The sequence below is a fragment of the Stenella coeruleoalba genome, assembly GCF_951394435.1.
Source record: "Stenella coeruleoalba genome assembly, chromosome: 8".
NCBI lineage: Eukaryota > Metazoa > Chordata > Mammalia > Artiodactyla > Delphinidae > Stenella > Stenella coeruleoalba.
Window position 1 is genome coordinate 50,908,104 of NC_137154.1, and position 23,260 is coordinate 50,931,363.

General features: G+C 55.3%; 1 protein-coding gene across 3 annotated transcripts; it reads left to right on the plus strand.

Moving 5' to 3' along the window:
* The first annotated feature begins 267 nt into the window (after positions 1 to 267).
* Positions 268 to 19,387, plus strand: P2RY2 (purinergic receptor P2Y2). Of its 3 annotated transcripts, none has more exons than XM_079929979.1 (3): positions 268 to 847; positions 10,569 to 10,851; positions 15,795 to 19,387. In XM_079929979.1, exon 3 carries the CDS (start codon positions 15,799 to 15,801, stop codon positions 16,927 to 16,929), a length of 1,131 nt encoding a protein of 376 aa, XP_079786105.1. In that variant the 5' UTR covers positions 268 to 847; positions 10,569 to 10,851; positions 15,795 to 15,798; the 3' UTR covers positions 16,930 to 19,387. The 3 variants fall into 3 exon arrangements, with proteins under 3 accessions (XP_079786105.1, XP_079786106.1, XP_079786107.1); XM_079929980.1 differs by having other exon boundaries at positions 268 to 750; XM_079929981.1 differs by having other exon boundaries at positions 268 to 589.
* Positions 19,388 to 23,260: the final 3,873 nt, after the last annotated feature.

The following is a 23,260-nucleotide window of genomic DNA, read 5'->3' on the forward strand; positions in this document are numbered from 1 at the left end:
CTAGTGACTCTTTTTGGCTGAGATTAAGCACAGAGAGCACAGGGGAGGCTCCCCCCACCCTCCTCCCCAGAGGTGGAGAGTCAGAACCCTGAATGCCCGGATTTCCTCCTGGAAATAGGAGGCAAGTGCTCTGAGCAAGGTGCCTGGGAAGAGTGGACACGGGTTCGGGGAAGGTCTCGCGGTGGGCAGCGACAAGGGCCACAAGAATGCCAAACTTTGCAAAACTTTAGCGTCTCTGAAAACCACTCATCATCTCATATGAGGAAGCCCAGGGAGCCTCGGTCCCCAGGCGGTAGGACAGTCGCCGCCAGCCCCTCCCCGGGCAGCACCCGAAGCGGACGCCCTGACCCCGCGGCCCTATCGCCCGGCAGCGTCCCCAAGTGGTTGGCGGAGTGTCTGTCGTGACGGGAGGTGGTGATGGCTGTGCCTGGGTCTGTCCAGAGTCCGTCCCGCCCCCGGCCTGACCCGGCAGGGTAGGAAGCCGGGCGGGGCTCTCAGGCCCGTGGGTCCCCGCCGCGGCGACTGGACGCTGGCGCTGGCAACCGGGAGTCGCGGTCGGGGCACTGCGGGCTGACGAGCGCCCTGCGAGGTGAGAGCGGGCCGCCTGCAGGGCCCGGAGACGAGGAGACGGCAGCGGGCGGGCCCGAATACGCGGCCGGTGGCGCCTCAGCCGGCACCGGGCAGGCAGAGCGGAGCGCGCGGGGCTGGCCGAGGAGGCGCGGTTCCCAGCCGGTGTGAGCGCTCCGGCAGGTCCGTGGTAGAGCTGGGTCTCCACTGGAGCTTCGATCTTGGGGAATGTGGACGGATACCCGCACGGATACCCGGGTGAACGTGCACGGATACCCGGGTAAATGTGCGTCCGCGTATTTGGGAAAGTCTTTGTCACTGGGTGAGTGAGTGCGCCCCTGCGGGGTCGAGTTGCTGAACCTGTGGAACTTGTTTGTGTTTGTGCTCTGGTGTGGGCGCCCCGGCAGCATGGGACCAGGGCCAGAGACAGGCCAGCCTTGGAGGCCCGCTGAGCCCCCTCCCTCCAGGGGAGCTCTGGGGGGCAACCTCGCCTGGGCATCGGCAAGACTTGGGGGGGCCAGAGCCAGACCCTAGAGGCCTAGAAGGACAGTTAACCCTCTGTCAGGGCAGTTTTAATCTGGCAGGCTGCGGTACGAAGGATCAGTCTGGAGAAAGACAGTTCCCTCTCTCCCCACCCCAACTAGGGCTGCAGGTGTCAGGCTTGGGGTCGCCAGGAGCCAGACCCAAGGGCCAGGCCCTGCTGTGAACCAGAACTGCCAGTTTGGAGTCTGTGGGACTGATGGCAGCTGTTCCTTTCATCATGCATCCCCAGCTTCCCTGGGCCCACAGCCTGAAGTGCCCACTTTTTTGGGATCTAGGCTGGAATAATGGGGAGCTTTTGAGGGTCAGGGTGGGGCCCAGATAAAGTCTCAGCTAACTATTGGTGGGAGCGGCTGGGAAAGAGAGTCTTTGAGCAGACAGAGCCCCCTGAAAGCTCTCTGGAGACCCAGAGAGCTATACTCCACCGTGCCTTGTACACTGTGTGACCGTGGGCAAGGCATGTCCCTTCTCTGAGCCTCAGTGGCCTCGTCTGTAAAGGGGGAGTAATAATGATGTGGAACATGAGGACAGTTGTAGAGCTGGTGTGTGGGTCATGTTCAACACAAATATCCTCCTGGGCAGGCTCAATGCTTGGGGGTGGGGGGATCAGTTCCTGGAGGGAACTTCCTGAAACCCAAATCCCAATCATTCTCCTCCTTGGGCTAAACTTTCACAGGACTTCCACTGGACTAAGCCTGAGCCCCTTGGCCTGGGACTCAAGGCCCCTGAGAACTGGTCCTTGCCACCTTCTCCAGCCACCTCTCCTGCCTGACTCTTCACCCTCTAGTAAATGCATGTAATCTGCTGTGCGCAGTAGTCAGTTTCTTGCTTCTGGACCATTGCATATTCTATACTCACTGCCTGAACTGCCCTCCTACTCTCATCTTCTTCAGTTGGAGAACTATTCAGCCTTGGAGACCAGTTCAGATGCCCCCTCCTCTGGGAAGCCTTCCTTGATTCCCCCAGCTGGGTTGGAGCCTCTTCTGGGCTCTTGCAGTCCTGGTCCCACCTTGGACTGTTACGGTCTCTGTCTGTCTCCTCCTTCCCCCTCCCAAGGTCTGGGGACCCCTGGAGGGCAGGAACTGGGTCTCACTCATTTTTGTGTTGCCAGGACCCTGCACAGTGCTGAGCTAAACTGGGAGAGCAGCAGCAGCCCCTAACCCCTGCCCCCTGTCCCCAGCTTCCCCAGTGAAAGCCTGTCTACAGTGGAGCTCCACGTCATTACAAAGAAGGGGAAACCAGAATCAGGTCACCAGAATGGGTGCACAGATTGTCAGAACAGTGTGTCCTGGGGCACTACAGGACTCAGGGTGCACAAGCTGAAAACGTGGATTTCATCCAGAAGGCAATAGTGAGCCTTGGAAGTTTTGTGAGCAGGGCATGGTCAGAACAGCATTTCAGAAAGATCTCTCTGGTTGCAGCGTGGAGAATGGATTGAGTAGTGTTGAGTAAGAGAAGCTTAGGGCATTTGTGAGATTGACACCAGAACCATCCAGGCATTATTTAAAGTTGGAGCCCTTGTCCCCGTGGCCAAACACTTCTCTGAGTCCTCAGATGCTCTTGCTGAGGAATTTGGGGAGAGTTAGGACTCTCCCTCCCCTAGTAGGAGCCAGGAGACTTGAAATTGATCTCATCCCAGCTTTGCCCCCAACACGCTGGGTGACCTTGGGACAGTTCTTGCCCTGCCAGCCTCTAAAAGGAGGCCAGAACCAGTGAAGTCTTGAACTGAGAGTATGTGGGGCTGGGGGGAGGGGACAGCTGGCATGAAAGGCTTATCACTTTCCACTTCGTCTTACCTTGGGCTGTCCTGGGGTCTGGTTGGAGGGGTTGGAGTGTCACGGTGGGTGACACTCACACATGGTTGCCAAGCTTGGACTGCAAAGTGAGACTATGGCCCCTCCTTTTTTGTCCTCCTCCTGCCCAGGGTGCACAGAACTTTGAGGTTTCTGGATCCTCCAAGGACCAGCTAAAAGAGTGTGAGAACATCACCAAGTCCTCATAGGTGACCCTGTGAAGGCTTTGATTTGGCTTCTTTCCTGGCTGTGAGGAGCCACTGTGCCCCTTTAGGTGTCAGTTTTGCCATCTGTAAATTGGGCGTGATGGTCCTTGTATCTTCGGATGCAGGTTGCTATGAGGATTCTTAAGACAGTGTCTAGGAAAGGGCCTTGTAAGCTGTAAAATGCAATGCACAGGGGAGGCGCGTGATACTTACAGACCTAAATGCATTTTGAAGACGATACAAGAACACAAATGCAATAGTGAGGGATCGTGCTGGTTATTGGAATTTTAACTATTGACAGCCTTCCTCTCCCTGCCCTCTCTGCAGAGACAGCTTACTAGTAACATTTTATAAATGTACTTCATTTTATCTTCCACCAGCCCCGTAAGGGAGGAATTATTACTCGCATTTTGCAGATAAGGAAATAAAGGCTCAGAGAGCACCTTGACCAAAGTCACAAAGCTGGTGAAAGCTGGGATTCCTGCCTACCTGCCCTACCTAGCTTATCCCTCCGCATTCAAGACAGAAGCCCCATCTGGGTGAGGCCAGGTCCTCTAGTTTTCAGGCTGAAGGAAGTTTGAATTCCATCCTGAAAACACGTCTTCAGTTCTTGCTTGTGGCCTGATTACCCAGCTGCTGGTAAGATAGTATCTGCTCAGGCTGCCCACAGGGCTGGAGAAGCCTTGCTGATCTGGGTGAGAGGGGGTGCAGTCACCCCGGTGAAATCTTTCCTCTCCCCAGCTTCCTTCTGTGGGTCTGTCTGGTGTACCTTTTGACCCACACCTTCCTCTTAGGCCTGCCTTTGTGTCCTCAGGTCTGGCCTCTCCCAGCCATTGGGAGACTGGCTATGGGGGCCTTCCCTGACCTCTGTACTCATCCTAGAGGTCAGTTGCAGGACTAGGTCAGGCCGGGCCCACTGTCCCTCTCTGTCCACATCACCCAGCACAGGCTGGGTACAGAGAAGGTGCCAGTGAGTGTTTGGGAAATGAATGACCAGGTGAAATTAGGTGTATAATAGAAGAGAAAGATCTTGCTCCATGGAGAGATACAGTTGGTTCTTGAGCAGAGGGGTTCCTCTACTCCTCTGTCATGCCATCTCCAAGGACTGAGTTGTGTCTGGTCCAGTGAGTAGCTGGAGTCCCTGCTAGGAAGATGGGCAACCTAGGCCCTTCTGGGCGGCTGCTTCCTCCTTGGTGCTCCACCCTGGTGCCCTGTCATCACAGTGACAATGACACTGCCTGGGCACTGGAGCATGGGACGAGGGCCTCCCTCAGACTTCCTGGGGCCCTCTCCTCTCCTCTCCCCTCCCCCTGCCTTGGGGAGGATCCTGGTGTTGCTACAGCTTCCTGGTGAGCGCGCAATCTCCCCAGCCTCAACTTGTGGGAGGAGTCTTGCTGTGGCTGGGCTGTGGGCCAGCAAGGATGCTTTCCATCTCACAAGGAAATCCAGGGCCAAGGGATCAGGTCCCCTCACTGGACCATTATGTGTGTAGTCTCCTTCTTGATCCCTCCTTTCTTTCTTTTTTTTTTTTTTTTTTTTGCGATACGCGGGCCTCTCACCGTTGTGGCCTCTCCTGTTGCGGAGCACAGGCTCCGGACGCGCAGGCTCAGCGGCCATGGCTCACGGGCCCAGCCGCTCCGCGGCATGGGGGATCTTCCCGGACCGGGGCATAAACCTGTGTCCCCTGCATCGGCAGGCGGACTCTCAACCACTGCGCCACCAGGGAAGCCCCCGATCCCTCCTTTCTGACCCCCCCTTTCCTATCCAACTTCCATGTGGCACCATCTTTGCAAAGATCACCTCCTACCATGTCCTTCCCTGCTTAAGCCCTGCCAGGGCTCCTCATTTTCCTCAGGATTGAGGCCTCAGCCCGGCCTTCAAGCCTTTCCGTGTGAGACCTCAGGCCCTCCCACATTCTGTGCCACCTAACCCTCCACTCCAACTTCACATGACCCCCCAGTCTTCCCCCGACAGGCCACGCTGTCACACCACGGCGTCTTTGCACGTGCTCCTCCGTCTGCCTTCAGTGCTCTCCTACATTTTTGTCTACCTGACAAACTCCATATCATCCTTCAAGTCCCAGCTCAAATGACCCCTCCTCAGGGAAGCTCTCCCTGACTACATCCCCACGCCAGTTAGAGGTTACTCTGGATTCCATATCCCCAGGGCTTCCCTTAGTCATGGCTTAATCACTCAAGCGGACTTGGTCCATGTCTGTGTCTTTCTCCCCATCCGGACTGGAGCTCCACAAGGGCCTGACAGAGTCTGATCTGAGTCTGGGTTTGCAGGGTCTTTCTGAGGTTGGGCATATGGGGGTATTAGCAAGTGTTTGTTAAGACACTGTGACTCCTGGGAAAGCGATTTATGATTGTGTTACTCTGAGAGTCTAGACTCCCGTGGTTCTGAAAATCTCAAAACCAAAGCTGTCAGAAGCAATGAATAACAGAAGCGAAGAAACATTTAGCATTCACTCCTGGAACCAGAGACTCCTGGAACTGGACTGTAAGAACCAATGAACTCCAAATCCTGGAAGCACTCTGAGTGAGACAATCAGAATCACAGGCTCACGTATATCCTGGCCAAGACTTTTGTCCCTTTTTCTACCTTGGGGTCTCCATTCTCCCTCTTTCCGCCGAAACTGGACCCTTCCTGCTTCTCCACAGACCTGATCACGGCCCCTTCTAGGAGGCTTCCCTGACTCCTCTGACCATGACCCCTCCTCCTCTGCTAGGTCACCTGGTAAGTCCCCCTGTTGAGAAGTGTTCGGGGTCTCTGTGCCAAGATGGGCAGATGCAGCCTCCACATTAGGACAGCACATGATCTGCTAGCCCCACGGAGCACCCACCTGCCCCCCTTGTCTTGCTCATTCCTCATGAGCTGTCTTACGTAGCAGTGATTCTCCCTGTCTGACCAGTGAGGAACCTGAGGCTCAGAGAGTGGAACTGACTTGACCAAGATTGCACAGCATGGATGGTTCCAAGTTGGAGCCTGAACCCAGGGTTCTTGCCTCTTGAGTATGGCTGGAGACGTTCGAGTGTGATGGGTTGGGGTGGGGTCCAGGGCATTGCGGTTCTGAACTTGTTCAGTTTAGCAACTGTGCGGGGCTGTGCTGTGTCAGAGGTGGATCAGATGGCTTGGAGTCCTGCCCTGGAGTGGGTTTGGGGGTGCTCAACCCCACACTGAAAATTAGAAGACCAGACCTTGATAAGGCCCTTTCTCTTCAGGAGTCTCAGTTTCCTGATCTGTAAGGTGGGAGGACCAGCCTAGCTGACCTGAGACCCACACACTCAGATGCTCTGAGCTCAACCCCAATGGGTGGCTCCTACGGTCAGGATCCTGAGGGCTCCCAAGGGGGAGAGAGATTCCAGAAGGGGCTACAGAGACCCAGGGCCTCCAGCAGAGGCTGCAGAGGCTTCACACGACAACAGCACCTGCTGATGACATCTGAGGTTAGCCCTCAGCTATTTCCCCAGACAAGCCCCAGTGTTCATGGTGCAGAAAGCACACCAGAAAAGGCTGGGGGCCTATTGGCCTTCAGCCCCATGGAGGACATTTGGGAGGGGGCAGAGGATGACTTCCAAGATTCTTCCTATCCTCGAACCCAGCCTTGTCCTCTCTACTCCCCTCAAGCCACAGGGATGACTGACAGTTTCCCAAACATATTGCCCCAGTTTTCGCTCACTCTGCTCCTCTTCTCTCTCCACCCTCTTGACTCCTACCCATCTTCCAAAGGCAGGTGTCCTCTCCTCCAGGAAGCCTTCCCTGATCACTGCCTGCCCCCCATTCCCATTAGCGTCCCTCTTGGTTCCTTCAGCTCTCATCACCTTAAGTTGTTGCTGACTCTTTCTGGTTCTTCCCCTGTCCTCTTCCCTCCACCCTCAGCCTTGACAGTGAGCTCCTCAAGATCACGGAAGGGTCTGACCCACCTCAGAGTCCCTAAGTGCCCCGCACAGGGACAGGTGTAGGTATGGCAGCCCCTGTAAAGGGTGAGTGAGTGATGGGGTATGGTGGGGTGTAAGTCCTGCGGGGGATCCCTAAGCTGCCCTCCCTTCTGAGGATAGCCTTCCGTGTGGGAACCTTGATCTGTGGTCAGTCTGGCTGTAACCTTGCTTCTCTGCCCATAATACCTGTGGGTTTCCTGCCCCTCTTATCTTCCTGGGATACCCCCATCCTCCCTGCCTTCTTCACGTGCTAAAATCATATCTCTTTTAATTATTTCACAAAATGAGTCTAAATCATCTCCTTTAGTTATCTCGACAAACTTACGAGGCAGGTACTGTTCTTAGATTGCAAAGAAATAGAGAGTTAAGTTGTGGAGCTGAGGCTTGTCCAGATCCTATAGCTGGGAATGGCAGAACTGGGATCTCTCACCCACCCAGTGCCCTCCCCTGCCCCTCAGTGGTGTTCTGGATCCAGAGCCTCTGTTTTCCCTTCACAGCACTCCACCCCCAGCAGAGGCAGGCAGCAGGAGTTTCCAGAATGGTGATGGGTCACTTTCCCCTGTCAAACTGGACAGGGCCAGCCAGGTGGGTATGGAGCAGGCAGTACATTCCAGAGCCACCCTAGTGGAAGCTGGAATGTTGTCCAACCACCTTGGAAATTCTGCAACCAGCCTGGGAACTGCCCCAGTCACTCCTCCTGGCTTTGGGGTCACTAGCCTGGGACCACAGGGAGAAAGACCCAGTGTGGGATAGAGACAGAGCCAGGTTAAGGGAGAGGGTAGTCCGTCTGCATGCTAGGCTTGGCTCTGCCCTTGCCTTATTGGTGACCTTGGGTGAGATCTTGGGCTACCCTTTCTGGCCTTGATGGTTTTTCTTTTTTAACTGTAAGATGGGTACAGTAACCATCATGGCTGCTTCACAATGGGGAACTACCAGGAAGAGTAGATCTTGGGTCCTGCCCGTAAGATGTTCCCTCCGGTGGAGAATTAATCAGACAGGCAAAACTGTGGGGCTCAAAGAGGGCTGGTCAGGGAGCTTCCTGGAAGAGAGGATCCGGGCTTTGGAGGGTATGAGGTAGTTACCCCAAAACTGGGTTCGCCTCTTCATGGGCATCAAGCCAAAAGGCATAACCCAGACAAAGAGCGGGACAGAGAAGTACTTACTACTTGCAGCAAGTAAGGAGAACACCGGGGACCTTTCCCAAAGCAGTGTCTCACCGAACAGCAAAATTGGGGGAGTTTTAAGCTAAGGGTACATGAATATTCACTTGCAAGGGATATGAGCAGAGAACTCAGCATATAATTGGGGCAAAGGTTGACAGGGTCTAAGCTTTAGTTGACTGAGGACTCAAGTCAGAAAAGGTCATCATCATCATTCCTTAGGTTCCAGTTGATCTGGTGGTTGAGCCCTCAAGGGGGGTTTAAATTTTGCAGAACTGCTCAAGAAAGTGCTTCAGGCTAATCTTTACCATTGAAACAGAGCTGGGAATCTTTACAACTGATTTATTGTATTTGCTATTGCTACCTCTCTTGCCCTTAAGATCATTAATTACTGAGACCTGTTCAAGGGCAAGCATTTTTGGCCAGGCTTAAATCCTAGGCCTAATATGGCTTCTCTTATGCCAAGAAAGCCATGCCTGGTTTTCTTTCTCTGGGGAACCCCTACCTTATCTGCTTACGGTCAGGGGCATAGCTCCTAAAGTCAGACAGACGGGGGCTGCTCTGCCATTTGCTAGCTCTGTGACCCTGGAGAGCTCATTCAACCTCTCTGAAATTCTCAGGACTAAACGAGAAGAGGTTGATGGAGCCATCTAACATGGAACTTGGCACAGAGAAAGCATTCAACTCTTGTTATGACATAGCCATTAGAAGATAAGGGAGGGTATCCCTAAGCAAAGATATGACCATGGGACTGCTTTTGCTGTGTTGGAGACAGAAAGATGAGGGTGGAGGCGGAGAGGGAGAGTGGTGTGGAGGATGGCAGGCACCAGATCAGCAGGGCTTTGAGTGCCAGGCTCAGGAACTTAGATGTCAACCTGAGGGCAATGGGGAGCCATGGAAGGATTTTGAGCTCCATAGTATGTGGTCAGATGTGTGGTTTAGGAAGACCCATAACTGCAGTATGAAAGATGGACAGGAGGGGCAGGAGTGGAGGCAGGGAGTAAGTAGGCTAGTGCAATGGTCTGGAGGAGAAATGCAGGCTCAAAACCACGGGGTCGGGAAGAGTGGCACGTCTAAGCCACTGCATTGGTCGAACTGACAGGGCTTGGTGAGTGATGGTTTCACATGGGTGGGAAAGAGAGAGGTTGTCAAGGGTATACTGGAGCTTTGAAGCCTGGAAGGATGGATGGTAGAGACCCTTCTCAGAAATGGGAGAGTGGCTTTGAGAACATGTGTTGTTCTACCTTAGTCTTTTGAGTGAAGATATCGCCCTAGGAGGAGAACACTGGGTGTGACCCTGGTGGAGTGGGTGAAAAGGTGAAGCTCTTTCTTTCACCTTGTCACTAGACTCCAGAACAGACTGGCAAACAGCTACCAGCCCACTGGCCAATGTCAGCCTGAGACTCCTGGGGCAAGGTGCACTGGGAAGACGGTGGTCCAGGGCCTTTCCAGTGCCCCCTCCCCCTGCTCTATTCCTGCAGCCACCCATCTCCTCTCCCCACTTTCCTCCATGCTTGCATTGTACTTCCAGCTTGGGGACCTGGCTCAGCTGTCTCAGACCCCACTCCCCCATTGCAGGGAAATGAAATCAGGAGAAAAAGGAGGGGGATGTTCTTCTCCGAGATGGGTCTGAGGTTCTGCTGGGACCTGACCACACAGAGGCGTTCCTCCACCAGGTCACCATCCCCTCACTGAAGCACTGTGCCTGCTCTGTGGGAGGGGCTTCAGGCAAGACATAAAACTAGGGCCAGAATCCAGACCTGGGTTCTGCTCTTGGCTCTGTCCCTGGCTTATTGTGAGGCCTTGGGCCTTAGTTTCCTCCTCTGTCAAATGGGAGGTTGGCAGAGGTGATTTCTAAAGGCTGTTCCAGGCCCTGACTGTTTAAGACTCTGGGAGAGAGTGTGTGTGTATACATCTGAGTATGACTATGTACATCTCTGTGTATCTGTGTATCTAGGTGTATCCATGCCTGTGTGTGTCCTTGTGTGTTTACAACACCTGTGGAGGAATGGTTAGAGGTGGGATGAGGGAGGAAGGGTATTCCAGATAGAGACCCAGCTTGAGCTAAACTAGATTGGCCAGAGTACTGTCAAGTGTACACTGGACAAGGAGGGTATTGACTGTTTCCAGACCAGGACCAAGGGAGGGGACACTGGAGGCTCAGCTCAACTCTGCAGGGTATGGGGGAGACTCTGCCTGGCAGAGCCACCCTCCCGTGAAAGGGGACCTGGGCCTGAAGGTTGGGAACAACCGTCCCTAGAACATGTGAGCTAAGGGTGGACGGCTAGGGGTTGAGGGTGGGCAGAGGACACTCCTGTCTACCGGGACAAGCACACCAGCTCACCTCTTTGCCTCTTTCAGACCAAGATTGGAGCAGAGGAGGCAGCCCGGGGAAGGCTCAGCCTGGCTGACTTCCCGTGACCCAGAGCCCAAGCTGTCTCCACCTCCCTGTCTCAGGAGCCCAGGCACTGCCTGCCCTGAGAAATGCTGGAAGCTGGGCGAGGCCCCAGGCCAGGGGACCTGTTTTTCCTGTTTCCCACAGAGTTCCCTGCAGCTCGGTCCAGGGGTCCAGGCGGGTGCATTCATGAGTGAGGAATCTGAGCCTGCGCTGAGCATCCTGACAGTGAGAGCAGGGGCTGGTCAGGTATGGGTGTGCAAGGGCAGGGTCTACTGGCTGGGAGGCTGGGAGGCTGGGAGGCTGGGAGGCTGGGGGGCTGGGGCTGGTGCACTCGTGCATGTGTATACACTGAACTGGGGGTAAATCAAGGGGATCTGTGCCCTGCTCCCTCGTTCCCAGGCTGTGATGAATTCAGGCTTCAGAGCCAGACAGCCCTGGGTATCAAACCCAATCTTTCCAATTCCTGGCAAGCTATTGAACAAATAGCTTAACCTCTATGGCGGCATCTGGCAAGGAATGAGGTGAGGGATGAAATGAGAATGCTGCAGGGAAGTCGCTCTGCCCAGACTTGACCCCTACAAAGTGAAGGCGGGTGGTGATCTAGGATCAGGAACTCCTGAACCAGAGATGGGTGAGGTAAAGGAATGTGGATCAGAGAGCTGACCCGTCTCCAGAATGCCTGGGTCCGGTTCCCCTCCCTCTGGCATTTCTCTGATGTGTCCGGAGTAGAGCAGGGCTCTTGAAAGAGAGACAGTCCAGGAGCCTGCCTAGGGCAGGAGCAGGCCTCAGGTGAGCTGGGCCCCTGGAGGGCTGTTATGACCCCTGGCCACCTAGGATCAGCTGCTGAGAAATCCTTCAATGTCATTGTCCTGTGAAAGGTCCTCAGAGGAATAAGGGAAAGGAGAGCCACCATCATAAAGCTTAGCCTCCTCTGGCCTCCCATAGCTCTTGTGCTTGCTTCATTCATTCATTCACTCACTCATTCGTTCATTCTCTCATTCATGTCATACCTGCTTTGGATCAGGCCTCTTGCTGGATGATAGGACCAGAGAAAGGAATCAGATGGACCCAGCCCTCCAGGAGCACCTGGAATGTGTTGGGGTAGAGAGTGGAAGGACAAATTCCCAGCAGGGTGTGAGGAATGCCCTGGGGGATTAGTGATGGAGGGGGAGAGCTTCAGAGATGAGGTGACATTTGAGAAGAGCCTTGAGGGATGGGCAGGATAGAGTGCAGTGTGTGTGGGTCTGGAAAGGCTTTCTAGACAGAAAGAACAGCAATACACAAAGGCAGGAAAGCCTGGCAGGCACTTACATGGCTCACATCTCCCTCCACACTAGGAGCTCTTGAGCACAGGGCCAGCCAGAACTGGACACAGAGGGGCTGGTGAGTGGTGTTGGACAAAGGTAGGCGGGAGCTGGTCCTGGGGAGCTGAGAGTGAGGCCCCAAGGGCATCAGGGGTCAGGAGAGGCAGTGGAGAGGGTTGAGGGCTGGGCACTTGGCTGTCTCCATAAGCAGGGGCTGGTCAGAGCGGGTGGGGCAGGAAAGATGTTCTCACAGGTTGGTGGGCCAACCTGTGGAGGGGTAGGACAGGCAGGGTCAGTCTGGACAGGGGCCACAATGATAGAGTCCCCAGCTGGCCTGTGAGGGTGGAGGTCAGGATGTCTTAAAATAGGTGGAAAGGGCAGCTCCCTTGGTTCATGAGAGACTTAGGGAAGTTTCTGCCCCTCTCATCAGTGTCAGAGATTCCATCATGAGTAATTAGCAAGAAACTGTGTAGAGCAATGAGATGTTGACCATGAAGGGAGGATGAGGGCCCTGACCCCGACTCTGAGGAGAGACCCAGCAGGCCTCAGCACCTGGGCAGGAGCGGAGCAGCAGTGGGGAGGTGGAGCTGAGGGGATGCTCCCTGAGCAGGGAGTACAGAGGGGCCACCCTCCCTGTCTCCAGTGGGGCAGAGCACCTCATGGGGGAAGTTTGAGAACCACAGTTCTACCAGGCCAGGGGATTCAGCCCATGAGAGGTCTGAACCTCAGGAGGGCAGGAAATACCTGATGTCCTCTGGGGCTCTGTGGCAGAGCTGCACACCCCAAGCCGGTGTCCCCAGGGAGAATGGCTCCTCCACAGATTCTTAGTCTCACACCCGGGCTTCCAGGCTCCTCCTACAGCTCCTGTGAGCCAGCAACCCCTGCTCATCTCCCAGTGCACCAGACCTGCTGGTCCCAGCCTTCGCCCTTCCCCACAGTCCATGATGTGGCATCTCACACTTACCATGCCCGACACTGAGTTCCCCCTCCTCCCGACCCCTGAGCCTGAGGCATCCTGGCCCCTCCTCCATGCAAACTCCCTCTGGGCCAGTCTCTCCAACCACCCTCTCAAACAGCTCTCAGACCTCTTCCCACACGAGGTCCCCAGGCCTGACCCCAGCCTGGGCCTTGGAGTCATTCCCCTGGTCCACCACACTCACCTGCTTCACAGCCTCCAGGACCTTCTATCTCTCTCTTCCACCCCTGGCCTGAGAGAGCTCCCCAAAGATTTCAGGAAAAAGCCGCAGGTGAGCTGAGCCTCGAAGCTCGTAACACACAGTGTACCTGCTGTGTGCCAGGCATGGCTCCAAACGTGTTACACGAATTACCTAATCCTCACAGCAGCCCTGTGATATAGGTTCTGTTATTCACCTCATTTTACAGATGAGGGAACAAAGGCAGTCTGTGTCCAGAGGCCGGGTTCTTCTTAATCACTGGAGTTTGCTGCGCTGATGGACAGAGTTGTAATTTCAACAGGTGGAGGCGACGGGTGTGAATGGATCCCAGATTGAAGGAGCAACATAAGGCTGGGAGGCAAAAAGCATTGGGTGCATTCAGGAAACTGCAGGTCACAGGGGGTGCGGCTGGTGACAGAGGCTGGATTATGAAAACCTCTTGTACCAGACCGAAGAGCTGGGTTTTCTCCTGAGAGCAGACAGGAGCCACAGGAGGTTTCAAGCAGGAGAATGACTTTGTCTTTTCCAGAGACCCCTCTGGACTGGGGGGACTGAGGCTGGAGACAGGGAGGCCGATGCAGTGGCTCCAGCAGCAAGGGTGGAGGTGACACTGGGCTGCAAGGAGTGGAGTGGGATACAGGAAGTGCTTTCATGCTGGGTCCTGAGTCCTGGCCCCAGGACAGAGGGGTCCCAGCAGTTTGGCCCTGCCAGCGCCCCCCACCCCAACCCCATACTTACCTCCTCACCCTGGATCTGCCCTGGCTCCTTGGGGAGGAGCCTGTGTCCGTGGGAGGGAGGTCACAAGTGCAAGCTCCCTGCCTCCTGGTAGCATCTTTGCTGACAATAGGAGGCAGGGAAGATGGGGGAAGGGGAGGGTTATGGGGAAAGAAGGAGGCTGAGGGAGCAGTGTGTCCTTCAGCACCCCTTAATCTTAACTTCATGGGCCTCAGGCTGCTTCTGGGAGACCAGGCTGGGCAAGAAGCTCGGTGTCTAAGGGAGCGGAGGTCACCGGCCCCGCAGAATCTCTAAGCCCCAGCCTCTCAGGACCCCAGGTTCCAAAATGAAAGGGGTTTTACAGCCCCAGATTCTCAGGGTGGGGAGGACACACATGACATCTGTCCTCTCTGTCATCCCAGACATACCCACACATAGGGCACAAGCCCTTCTGCAGACTCTGCTAGAGAGATGCTGGCACACCCCCGTAAGCAGAGAGTTCACTACCTCCTCCTACAGCCCCTTCCATTGTGGGATGGACCCAGATAGGAACTGCAGCCTATCCTCAGCCTGTGACCTGGGCCAACTTACTTGAATGATCTGTGTCTCAGCCTCTTTATCGGAAACCTGGGCATGATAACCTGGCTCCCTGAACCGTGTTGTAAGGATAGAATGAAGTCACATGAATAAAGCACACATAGTAGTAGTGGGGCTTGAATAATGTCAGCTCCCCCTGCCCCTTCACACTATTAGAAAGTTATTCTTTGTGTTTGTCCCAAACCTGCCCCTCTGGCACTCCCGTTATGATTTCCAGCCTACCTTCTGAGACCTTTGGGCACACCTTTGCCTTCCAGACTGGGATAGTCTGAGAGAGCTCTTGGTCACGTTGGAGGGGTGGGGAGAGGAGGAAGGTGGCATCCTGATCTCCAGGTGCTCACTGTCTGGGCGGTCAGGCATCAGGGCTGTGTTATATGCTCACTGGGGACAAGGTAGGAGAAGGTCAAGGTAGTGATGATGCGTGAAGAGAAGCTGGGCAAGCCTGGAGGAAGCTGAATTTGCCCCCCAGCAGAAGTCCCCCAATGCCCCCACAACCACCTACACCCCAGACTTCCCTGGAATCTTCAGGAGGGTCACAGCCCCATCTGGTAGCCTCATAGGCCAGGGAGCAGGACTTCTGTTTACAGATGCAGAAAGTACCAGAATAGGAGTGCCTAAAAATATTTGCTGAGAGGTGAATGAATGACTGAAGAGGGAGACCCTTGGAAATACTCCCTCAAATACCAAAATACCAGGCACAGGGCCAGAGCCTCCTCAGAGAGAAGAAAGCTGAGCTAAAGGAAAGAACTTCCTGATGCCACCAGGAAGGTGTGGGCTTCCCACTGGCCACAAACAGGCAGTGGGCACTGGGTGTGAGGTGGACCCAGTCAGCCTCAAAGGCCCCTTTCCGTGAATCTCAGATGGTACCCCTTTGGGACCACCAGATCCTCAGGTTCTAGAGCTCAGAATCCTAGATCTAGAACTCTGTGTTCCTGAGGTTCTCAAACAGGGTCACTGATTTTTTTTTTTAAGGCAAGCTGGTAAGTATTTTGGGCTTTGAGGAACATATGGTCTTTGTCACAACTATTCAACTCTATGTAAAGAGATGGGCATGGCTGTGTTCCAATAAAGCTTTATTTACAAAAACAGACTGGTAGGCTGGATTTGGCCCTCAGGGGGTATTTTGCCTCTCCCTGTTCCAAAGTGTTAGAATTATATGATCCTGACAGTCATGGATCTCATGCATCCTTAAGGTTCCAGGGTTCCAAGGTTCTGGGCCCCCTGGGTCCAGGGAGAGAGGCAGATCAGATGCAATAAAAGCCTCGAACGTAGTTGGGCAGATCTTAACCGAGGGAGTCTGTGGGCACTTGGGGTCCCTCATGGCCCTGGTCAGGTGGGGGTGTCAGGCTTCCCTGCTGGGTCCTGATGGCCGTTCTCCCCACCACCCCCTTCCCTTCAGGGCGATGGCCACAGGCCCGGGCCTCTGGAATGGCACCATCAATGGCACCTGGGATGGGGATGAGCTGGGCTACAAGTGCCGCTTCAATGAGAACTTCAAGTACGTGCTACTGCCTGTGTCCTACGGCGTGGTGTGCGTGCTCGCGCTGTGTCTGAACGCCGTGGCTCTCTACATCTTCCTGTGCCGCCTCAAGACCTGGAACGCCTCCACCACATACATGTTCCACTTGGCCATGTCGGACGCGCTGTACGCGGCCTCCCTGCCCCTGCTGGTCTATTACTACGCCCGCGGTGACCACTGGCCCTTCAGCACAGTGCTCTGCAAGCTGGTGCGCTTCCTCTTCTACACCAACCTTTACTGCAGCATCCTCTTCCTCACGTGCATCAGCGTGCACCGATGCCTGGGTGTCCTGCGTCCACTGCGCTCGCTGCGCTGGGGCCGGGCCCGCTACGCCCGCAGGGTGGCCGTCGCCGTGTGGGTGCTGGTGCTGGCCTGCCAGGCACCCGTGCTTTACTTCGTCACCACCAGTGCACGTGGTGGCCGCATTACCTGCCACGACACCTCGGCACCCGAGCTCTTCAGCCACTTCGTGGCCTACAGCTCCGTCATGCTGAGCCTGCTCTTCGCGGTGCCCTTCGCCATCATCCTGGTCTGTTACGTGCTCATGGCTCGGCGGCTGCTAAAGCCGACCCACGGGACCTCGGGAGGCCTGCCGCGGGCCAAGCGCAAGTCGGTGCGCACCATTGCCGTGGTGCTAGCTGTCTTCGCCCTCTGCTTCCTGCCTTTCCACGTCACCCGCACCCTCTACTACTCCTTCCGCTCGCTGGACCTCAGCTGCCACACCCTCAACGCCATCAACATGGCTTACAAGATCACCCGGCCGCTGGCCAGCGCCAACAGTTGCCTTGACCCCGTGCTCTACTTCCTGGCTGGGCAGAGGCTCGTGCGCTTTGCTCGGGACGCCAAGCCACCCACAGACCCCACCCCTACCACCCAGCTTCGCCGCAGGCTGGGCCTGCATAGGTTCAACAGAACTGACACTAAGAGGACAGAAGACTCGGCCAGCAGTGAGGACTCTAGACAGATAGAGTCCACACCGCCTGGTAGTGAAAACACTAAGGACATCCGGCTGTAGGACCGGAACCCCTTGGGCCTGTGCCAGTTTGTGTCGGGTGGGACTGTAGACTTGTCCAAATGGGACAGTCTCCCCAGATATGGGCCATCAGTGAATCAGGCCGGATGGTCAAGGGGGCTGTGACCCCAGTGCTCTGTCATTTGACAGGGGCGCAGTTTGTTCTCTGTGGTCCAGAGAGCTCAGCAGTCCCCACATCCTGAGTCACCATTTGTAGGTGAGATGTGGGGAGTAAGGTTTTAAGAAAGGCAAGTGTTTGGGGCCAGCACTGCCCCTGGCCTGAATCCCACATAAATACCTGGCTGTGCCTGCCAAGGTACCTAGGCTGGGCTCCAGACTAATCAAGTCAAGTGGAGAAACAGGCCCAGAGAGGAAAGTGACTTAACCAAGGTCACACAGCCAAGCCTGTGCCTGAGCTGCCTGGGAGGGACAGGGTCGCAGGTTGACCAGAGGACGCTGGTAAGGAGTCAGGGCCGAGCCAGAGGTTCCCACGATGAGTCGGAGTGGTCTGAGTGCCACTGTGGGCTCAGCTCTGAGGGGGACGCCCAGCCCAAGGGATGAACGTCTGGGAACTGATGTCATGAACCCATCTGGAGGCTGGGAGCCAGTTGGAGGCTGGGACTTGTACTAAAGGTGTTGTTACCTGCTGAGCCGGACCCCGCTGTGTAGTTGGAGGTTGGGGATACAGCCTGGGGAGCTCTCACCATCCACACCAGGGTCCTTTCTCCAACCTGTTCTCTTCCGCCTCCCCAGTCGCTGCCTCAGTGGTGGCCTCATACGAGGAATATAAATGTACTCTCCAGACCCCAGGTCATCCTCCACTTTAAAGTTAACTGGCTTTTATGCCTGGTTTTGCTGGGTACAGAGGGGAGTCAGGTGGGGTCCCAGTCCTCAGGATCCCCCAGTTTAGGATTTAATGGCGATGACCAGTCATGCGCTGGTAAAAGTTCAACCATTTAGCTGACTCTGGGCGGGGGGTGCGGGGGTGAGGGGAACCCATTATTTGCAGCGTTGCCAGTTTCTGTGGTACAAATACTCCTGCCACAGCCAGTTTCAGACTACCAATGTGATACCAGCCTCCTTGCAAAATTCCTGAAAAATTAACAGAGGGCTCTTGAGAGCAGGTACAAGTTTCTCTAGCACACCACTGGATAATGCTGAGTGGTTGAGGCAGTGGACCAGGGCATCAGGGAAGGCTTCCTGGAGTGGGTGGACTTCTGAGAAAAGCACTTCATCAGAGAAGAACATCCAGGTGCAGGTGCGTTCTAGGCAAAGACATGGGGGCAGGAGAGCAGGGCCTGCAGGAACTGGAAGCTGGCTGGGCAGTTGGTACCCAGGTTCAAGGCAGGAATGGGGAGGGTGGGCGGGTCACAAGGAGGCCAAGTCAGGGCTCCCTCCTTGCCCTGACCATGAGGTTTCTTTTGCACTGGGGATAAGCGTGGGAGATATTCACTCTTCCTGTCCAGTCCTTTGCCTCTTGGGAAAATCCAGCTACCTGGCATAATGTCTGGTGCTCAGGCTGGGTCAGAGCTTAGTGTGGGGGAGATAAGTGTCACCTGGGACAGGTTCTGGGTCTAGCCAGGACCACTCTGGAGATGTGTGGAGTTCATCTGGACAGGGCCCAGCCCTAGCCTTTGGGCAGGAATAGGGCAAAACTGACAGACCTCACTTTGAACCTCAAGGATAAGGACTCTCTCTCTCTCTCTCTCTCTCTCTCTCCCTCTCCCTGTGGGAGAGCCCTTGCCCGATGGGCCCACTCTGCCTGAGGGAAGGTCCTTCTCTCCCCACCCCACCTACACCTACCTCCTATGACTTCTCCACCCTTCCCACTCTGCCTCTTCAAAACGGCACCCCCCAGAGGTTGCTCACATGGGCTCCCCCATGGACAGGGACCTGTCGTAAGCCATGACCCAAATGATTCCTCTGCACTGTGCAATGTGGGTGACTTGCCCAAAGTAGTGTGAAATGCTCACCTCCCACATTCTAGGTTCTATACTCCTGTTAATGTAGCCCGTGTCCTTATGAGCATTTTTGTGATGATGTCTTACAGTCTGTCCTTGAACATTTCTTGCAGGCCTGAGCCTATCTCTTTCTTACCAGCTGCTGCTCAGGCTGAACCCAATCCCAGTTTATAAGGTGCCTCTACCCAGGTGAGATACTCTACTGGCCAGGAGTGTTAATGCTGAGCTCTGACCCCCTCAGCCCTGCTCAGACTCAGAGGCAGGGAGTTATACATTGTGACTTTGGGGGCTCTCTAGTGTCTGTCTGTGGTTGGGGATGGGGCTGTGTCCACCACAGGCCCAAGTTCCCCTATAGTCCCCATTCCTTTCATGTCCTGCCCAGTTACCTCTCCAGCAGCTGTCCTGGAGACCCCAAGAACTGAGAGCCCCACAGCACATAGAGACCACACTATGGCCTAGTGCCAGGATGCCTTCCTTAAAGCAACTGCCTACAGATTTCTAAGGACACAGGAGCTAGGGGACAGGAGGGCCTGACTCACCATCTAATCCTGTGGCAGGCACTGGTGGGGGTGGGGAATGAAGACCCTAAGGGAACCAGGGACAGGCCCAGGGCCCCTCCTGCGGACCCTAGTCAAACCGTCTGGCTCTACGGTGTGGACATCTGGCCTTGTTCTCAGTGCCCAGGCCCCCTGCCTGGTGGGTGAGGTTCTTTACTCTGTTGCCGTATACTATTTTCAGCCCAAGTAAGAACAGGATTTTCCACTCCCAGCCCCAGACCATTGTCCAGCAGTGACGTGGAGGGACCTGCCTGCTCTCAAAATATCTCCTCTTACTCTCTGGGCCTTGCTGCCCTTTCTCCACCTCGTCGCCCTGACATCACTTCCTGGGGCTGTTGACTCCTGAAGGACGCTGTGAAAGGTCACAGCCCCTGCCAGGGACCCCAGGGATTATCCAGCCCAGCTGCAGACTCAAGGCCAGAGAGGGGCAGGGCCTTGTCCAAGGTCACTCAGCAGGTCGGCGTGGTGCCTGGTCGTGCGCCAGGGGCTCGGGCTGCCCCTGCAGCTCTGCTCCATTTAGTGCAGGTCAGTGCCTTTGTGGGAATCCTGCCATCACCCCCACCACCCCAGCTCTTCCCACCTCTGATGGAGCTGGGGAGCTGAGGCCAGGGACCTGGGGCGGAGGGGGGCGGGGAGAGCAGCTGGGAGGAGTAAATGCCTGCTGACTGGCCTACAGCAGCTCTTCTCAGTGAGCTCCGTGCAACGGGGGCAGGGGCCCTGGCACATAGGGGTCTCTGCCCCGGGTGGCATTTGTCCCAGGAAGGACACTCTTACCCTCCAAAGGCTAGGAAAGGCCCTGGCCAACATGCCCTCCAGACACAGTTACTCCTATCTTGGTCCAAGTCAGGCCACCAAAGCTACCCCTCTGCCACCACCCTTGTCAAGGCAGATTTGGGCTGATCTGTTTAGAGCCAGGCCCCTGAGGAAGGGAGCTAAGGTACTAACCCATGTCCCAGGCACCAGGCAGCGCCCTGTCACATCCATTATTATTTATTCTTTACCACCACCGTGTAAAATAGACATTATTACCCCCATTTAGCAGATGAGAGGACAGGCTCTGAGAGGTGAGGACTTGCTCCAGGTTATACAGACAGTGAACGGGTGAGTCAAGATTGAGTTCAGGTCCATCTGATGCCCAGATTAGTTCCCTTTCCAGTATCGCATGCCACTTGCAACCCCTGCGGGGCAGGAGAGTTTGTAAGCGACCCTTTGTGTGATTCAAGATGAGAGAGGCAGTCTAGTGAGGATGGAGTTAAGAGTACCCGTTCTCTGCCCAGACCACCTGCGTTTGAGGGTTGTCTCCACTTCTTCCAGCTGTGGCACCTTGGGCAAATCAATCTTGCAGCACCTCCATTTTCTCATTTCTAGAAGGAGATGCTACCTCCCACGTAGGGCATTGGGAGGCTTACCTGAATGAATACACATGAAGCACTTAGAACAGGACCTGGCACATGATAAGCGTTTACACACCAGGCACTGTGCCAAGGGGATACAGAGGCGAGCCAGCTGGACCCTGCCCTCAGGGAGTTGACATAACTTAATAAGTAACCACATTGGGATAAGTGAGTTGAAGGAAAGGACAGTGTGTCCGGCCAGTGAGCAAGAGAGTGTCCCCTGTGGGTGAGGCTTCCTCAGGGTGTGGCGGGAAAGAGCAGGTCCATCCTGGGGTGAGGTGTGGGACCACCCTCTGCCCTGCTTGGCACTGGGTGGCTCTCAGGCTCATGAGCTTGTGTGTGTTTACAGAACCTTGTCCAGGCGATGGGCTGTGGAAGGGCAGTAAGGAGAAGTGATGGCAGGAGGAGGAAGACGAGGATGCCTCTGATCTTCCAGAGTCCTCCCCTATGGGCTTGAGGGCTCCCACCCACCCATGGTAGCAGGCTTAACCATTTCTCCCAGACTGGTGGTGCCCACCACAGGGTGCTGCAGCCTCTCCTTGGTTTATCCAAGAGTCAGAGACCCAGGGCTGGAGGACTGGCCTGGAGCTGGGCCAGAGCAGGCAATGGATGGGCAGTTTTTGCTGTGTGACCTGAGGCCAACTGCTTGCCCTCTCTGTGTCACTCTATAGAACCTGAAGACCTTGCTTCCCACATTCCAGTTCTCCCTACCTTAGGGCAGCAGCCACCCAGATTTTTCATCAAAGACACAACTAACAGCTACTCCCCCAGGCACTCCCAAGACCCCATGAGCCCTCAGTTCTGAGGACTAGAGTGGGGCAGTGGGTCTCCCCTAGTATCAAGTGACCAGAAAGGTGAAGTGACTCCACTGGCACCACACATTGCCTTGGAGTGGAGCCAGTTGAATGTCTGATGCTTCTGCCTCCTGTGGGGTGGAGGCTAGAACTTGGCCAGGAGTCACTGGGCTGCAGGATGAAGGATGCATTTACCTTCCCCAGCGGTATGTGCTTGAGGTGTGGGGTGAAGGGTGAGGGAAATGAGCTCATCCTCCTCTGTCCTGATGCACCATGTGACATGGTGAATTTTTTCTTTCTGGGCCTCAGTTTCCAATTTCCCCATATGCAGCGGGCCCTGGCTCTGCCCGGCCACTCCAGCCTCTTCAGTAGGGCTCGCCTCTCTCTTGGCTCCAGCTCAGCCAGGTGTCCAGTCTCAGCCCTGTCCCAGCTAGGAACAATGGGCCAGACCGAGCCAGCCCCCAGGGGCTCACCTGAGACTATTTTCAGCCCTTGGAGATGAAGTCAGAAAAGGATTTTCCACTCCCAGCACAATGGCTGCCCTGCACCATTGTCCAGCAGGCATCCGCCTGCCCCAAAGTATCGCCCCTGCTTCTACCCTCTGGGCCTCCCTGCCCTACTCCTCACTTCCCAAACTTGACATCACTTCCTGGGCCTGTTACTCCTAAAAGCCACTGTGAAACAGCATGTGAGCCCCCTGGGAGACCTGACCAACTGGAATCAGTTTTCCCTCTTGGCAGGGACCCCAGGGATTATTTGGCTGCATTGAGAGACGGGAGACCAGAGAGGCCTGTGCCTCACCCAGGGTCATGCAGCGGTCAGCATAGAGACGAAATGTGAGGCCAGGGCTCTCTGGCTTCTTCCGTTTCCTCCATCAGCACTGGTCTGTACCTCCTGGGAGTGACAGCTCATCTTGGAAGGCCTGGGGTGGACATCCTGGGGAGAAGCCTGAGTGATGTGGGTGAGAGGGGGTGTACCTTGGGTTCTGACCTTGGAGCTCCCGATTCAGTCCTGTTTGTACCAACTGTGACTTTAGTGTGTGCTGAACTCAGAGTTACCAAGTAGCAGCTTCAGGGAAAGGAGGAGGTCTGGGGACACAGGGAAGCTGAGGCAGGAAGATCAGGGTTCTGGCCCAGTTTAGCCACCACTAGCCCTGTGATTGCAAACTCAGTTTCTTCATCTGTAAAATGGAACTGATAGTACCTCCTTTTCCAGTTTACTGAACGGTGAGCATGCAGTGAGGCACAAATGTGCAACTGTTTTATTTTTCTCCCATCGACTCTCTCTGCTTGATGACGTCTAATGTCCCTTTTCCATCCACAACTGCATATTTGGTAAACTCCACAACTTTGAGTCACTTTTGGATAACAACTGAAGTTCAGTCCAGTTTAAAATTCCAATCGCCTACTTAATTTACTGCTCCCTCCTCCTCTTCCCCTGTGCTGGGAGGACCCTGCTCCCTCTCCTTTGCGTGCCCCTCTCCTCTGGATGTGGGGCAAGGTGAGGAGGAAAGGGACCAGTGGATCATCCCCAGAACTGCCACAGCCCCCTCTTGCTGTCCTTGCTTCTCTGATCCTGACAACCTGACATCAGTGCCCCTCTGCATGGAATCCCCCAAACACCAGACC

Excerpts from the sequence above, each read along its gene's own strand:
- P2RY2 (XM_079929979.1), top strand. The coding sequence starts at position 15,799 with ATGGCCACAGGCCCGGGCCTCTGGAATGGCACCATCAATGGCACCTGG.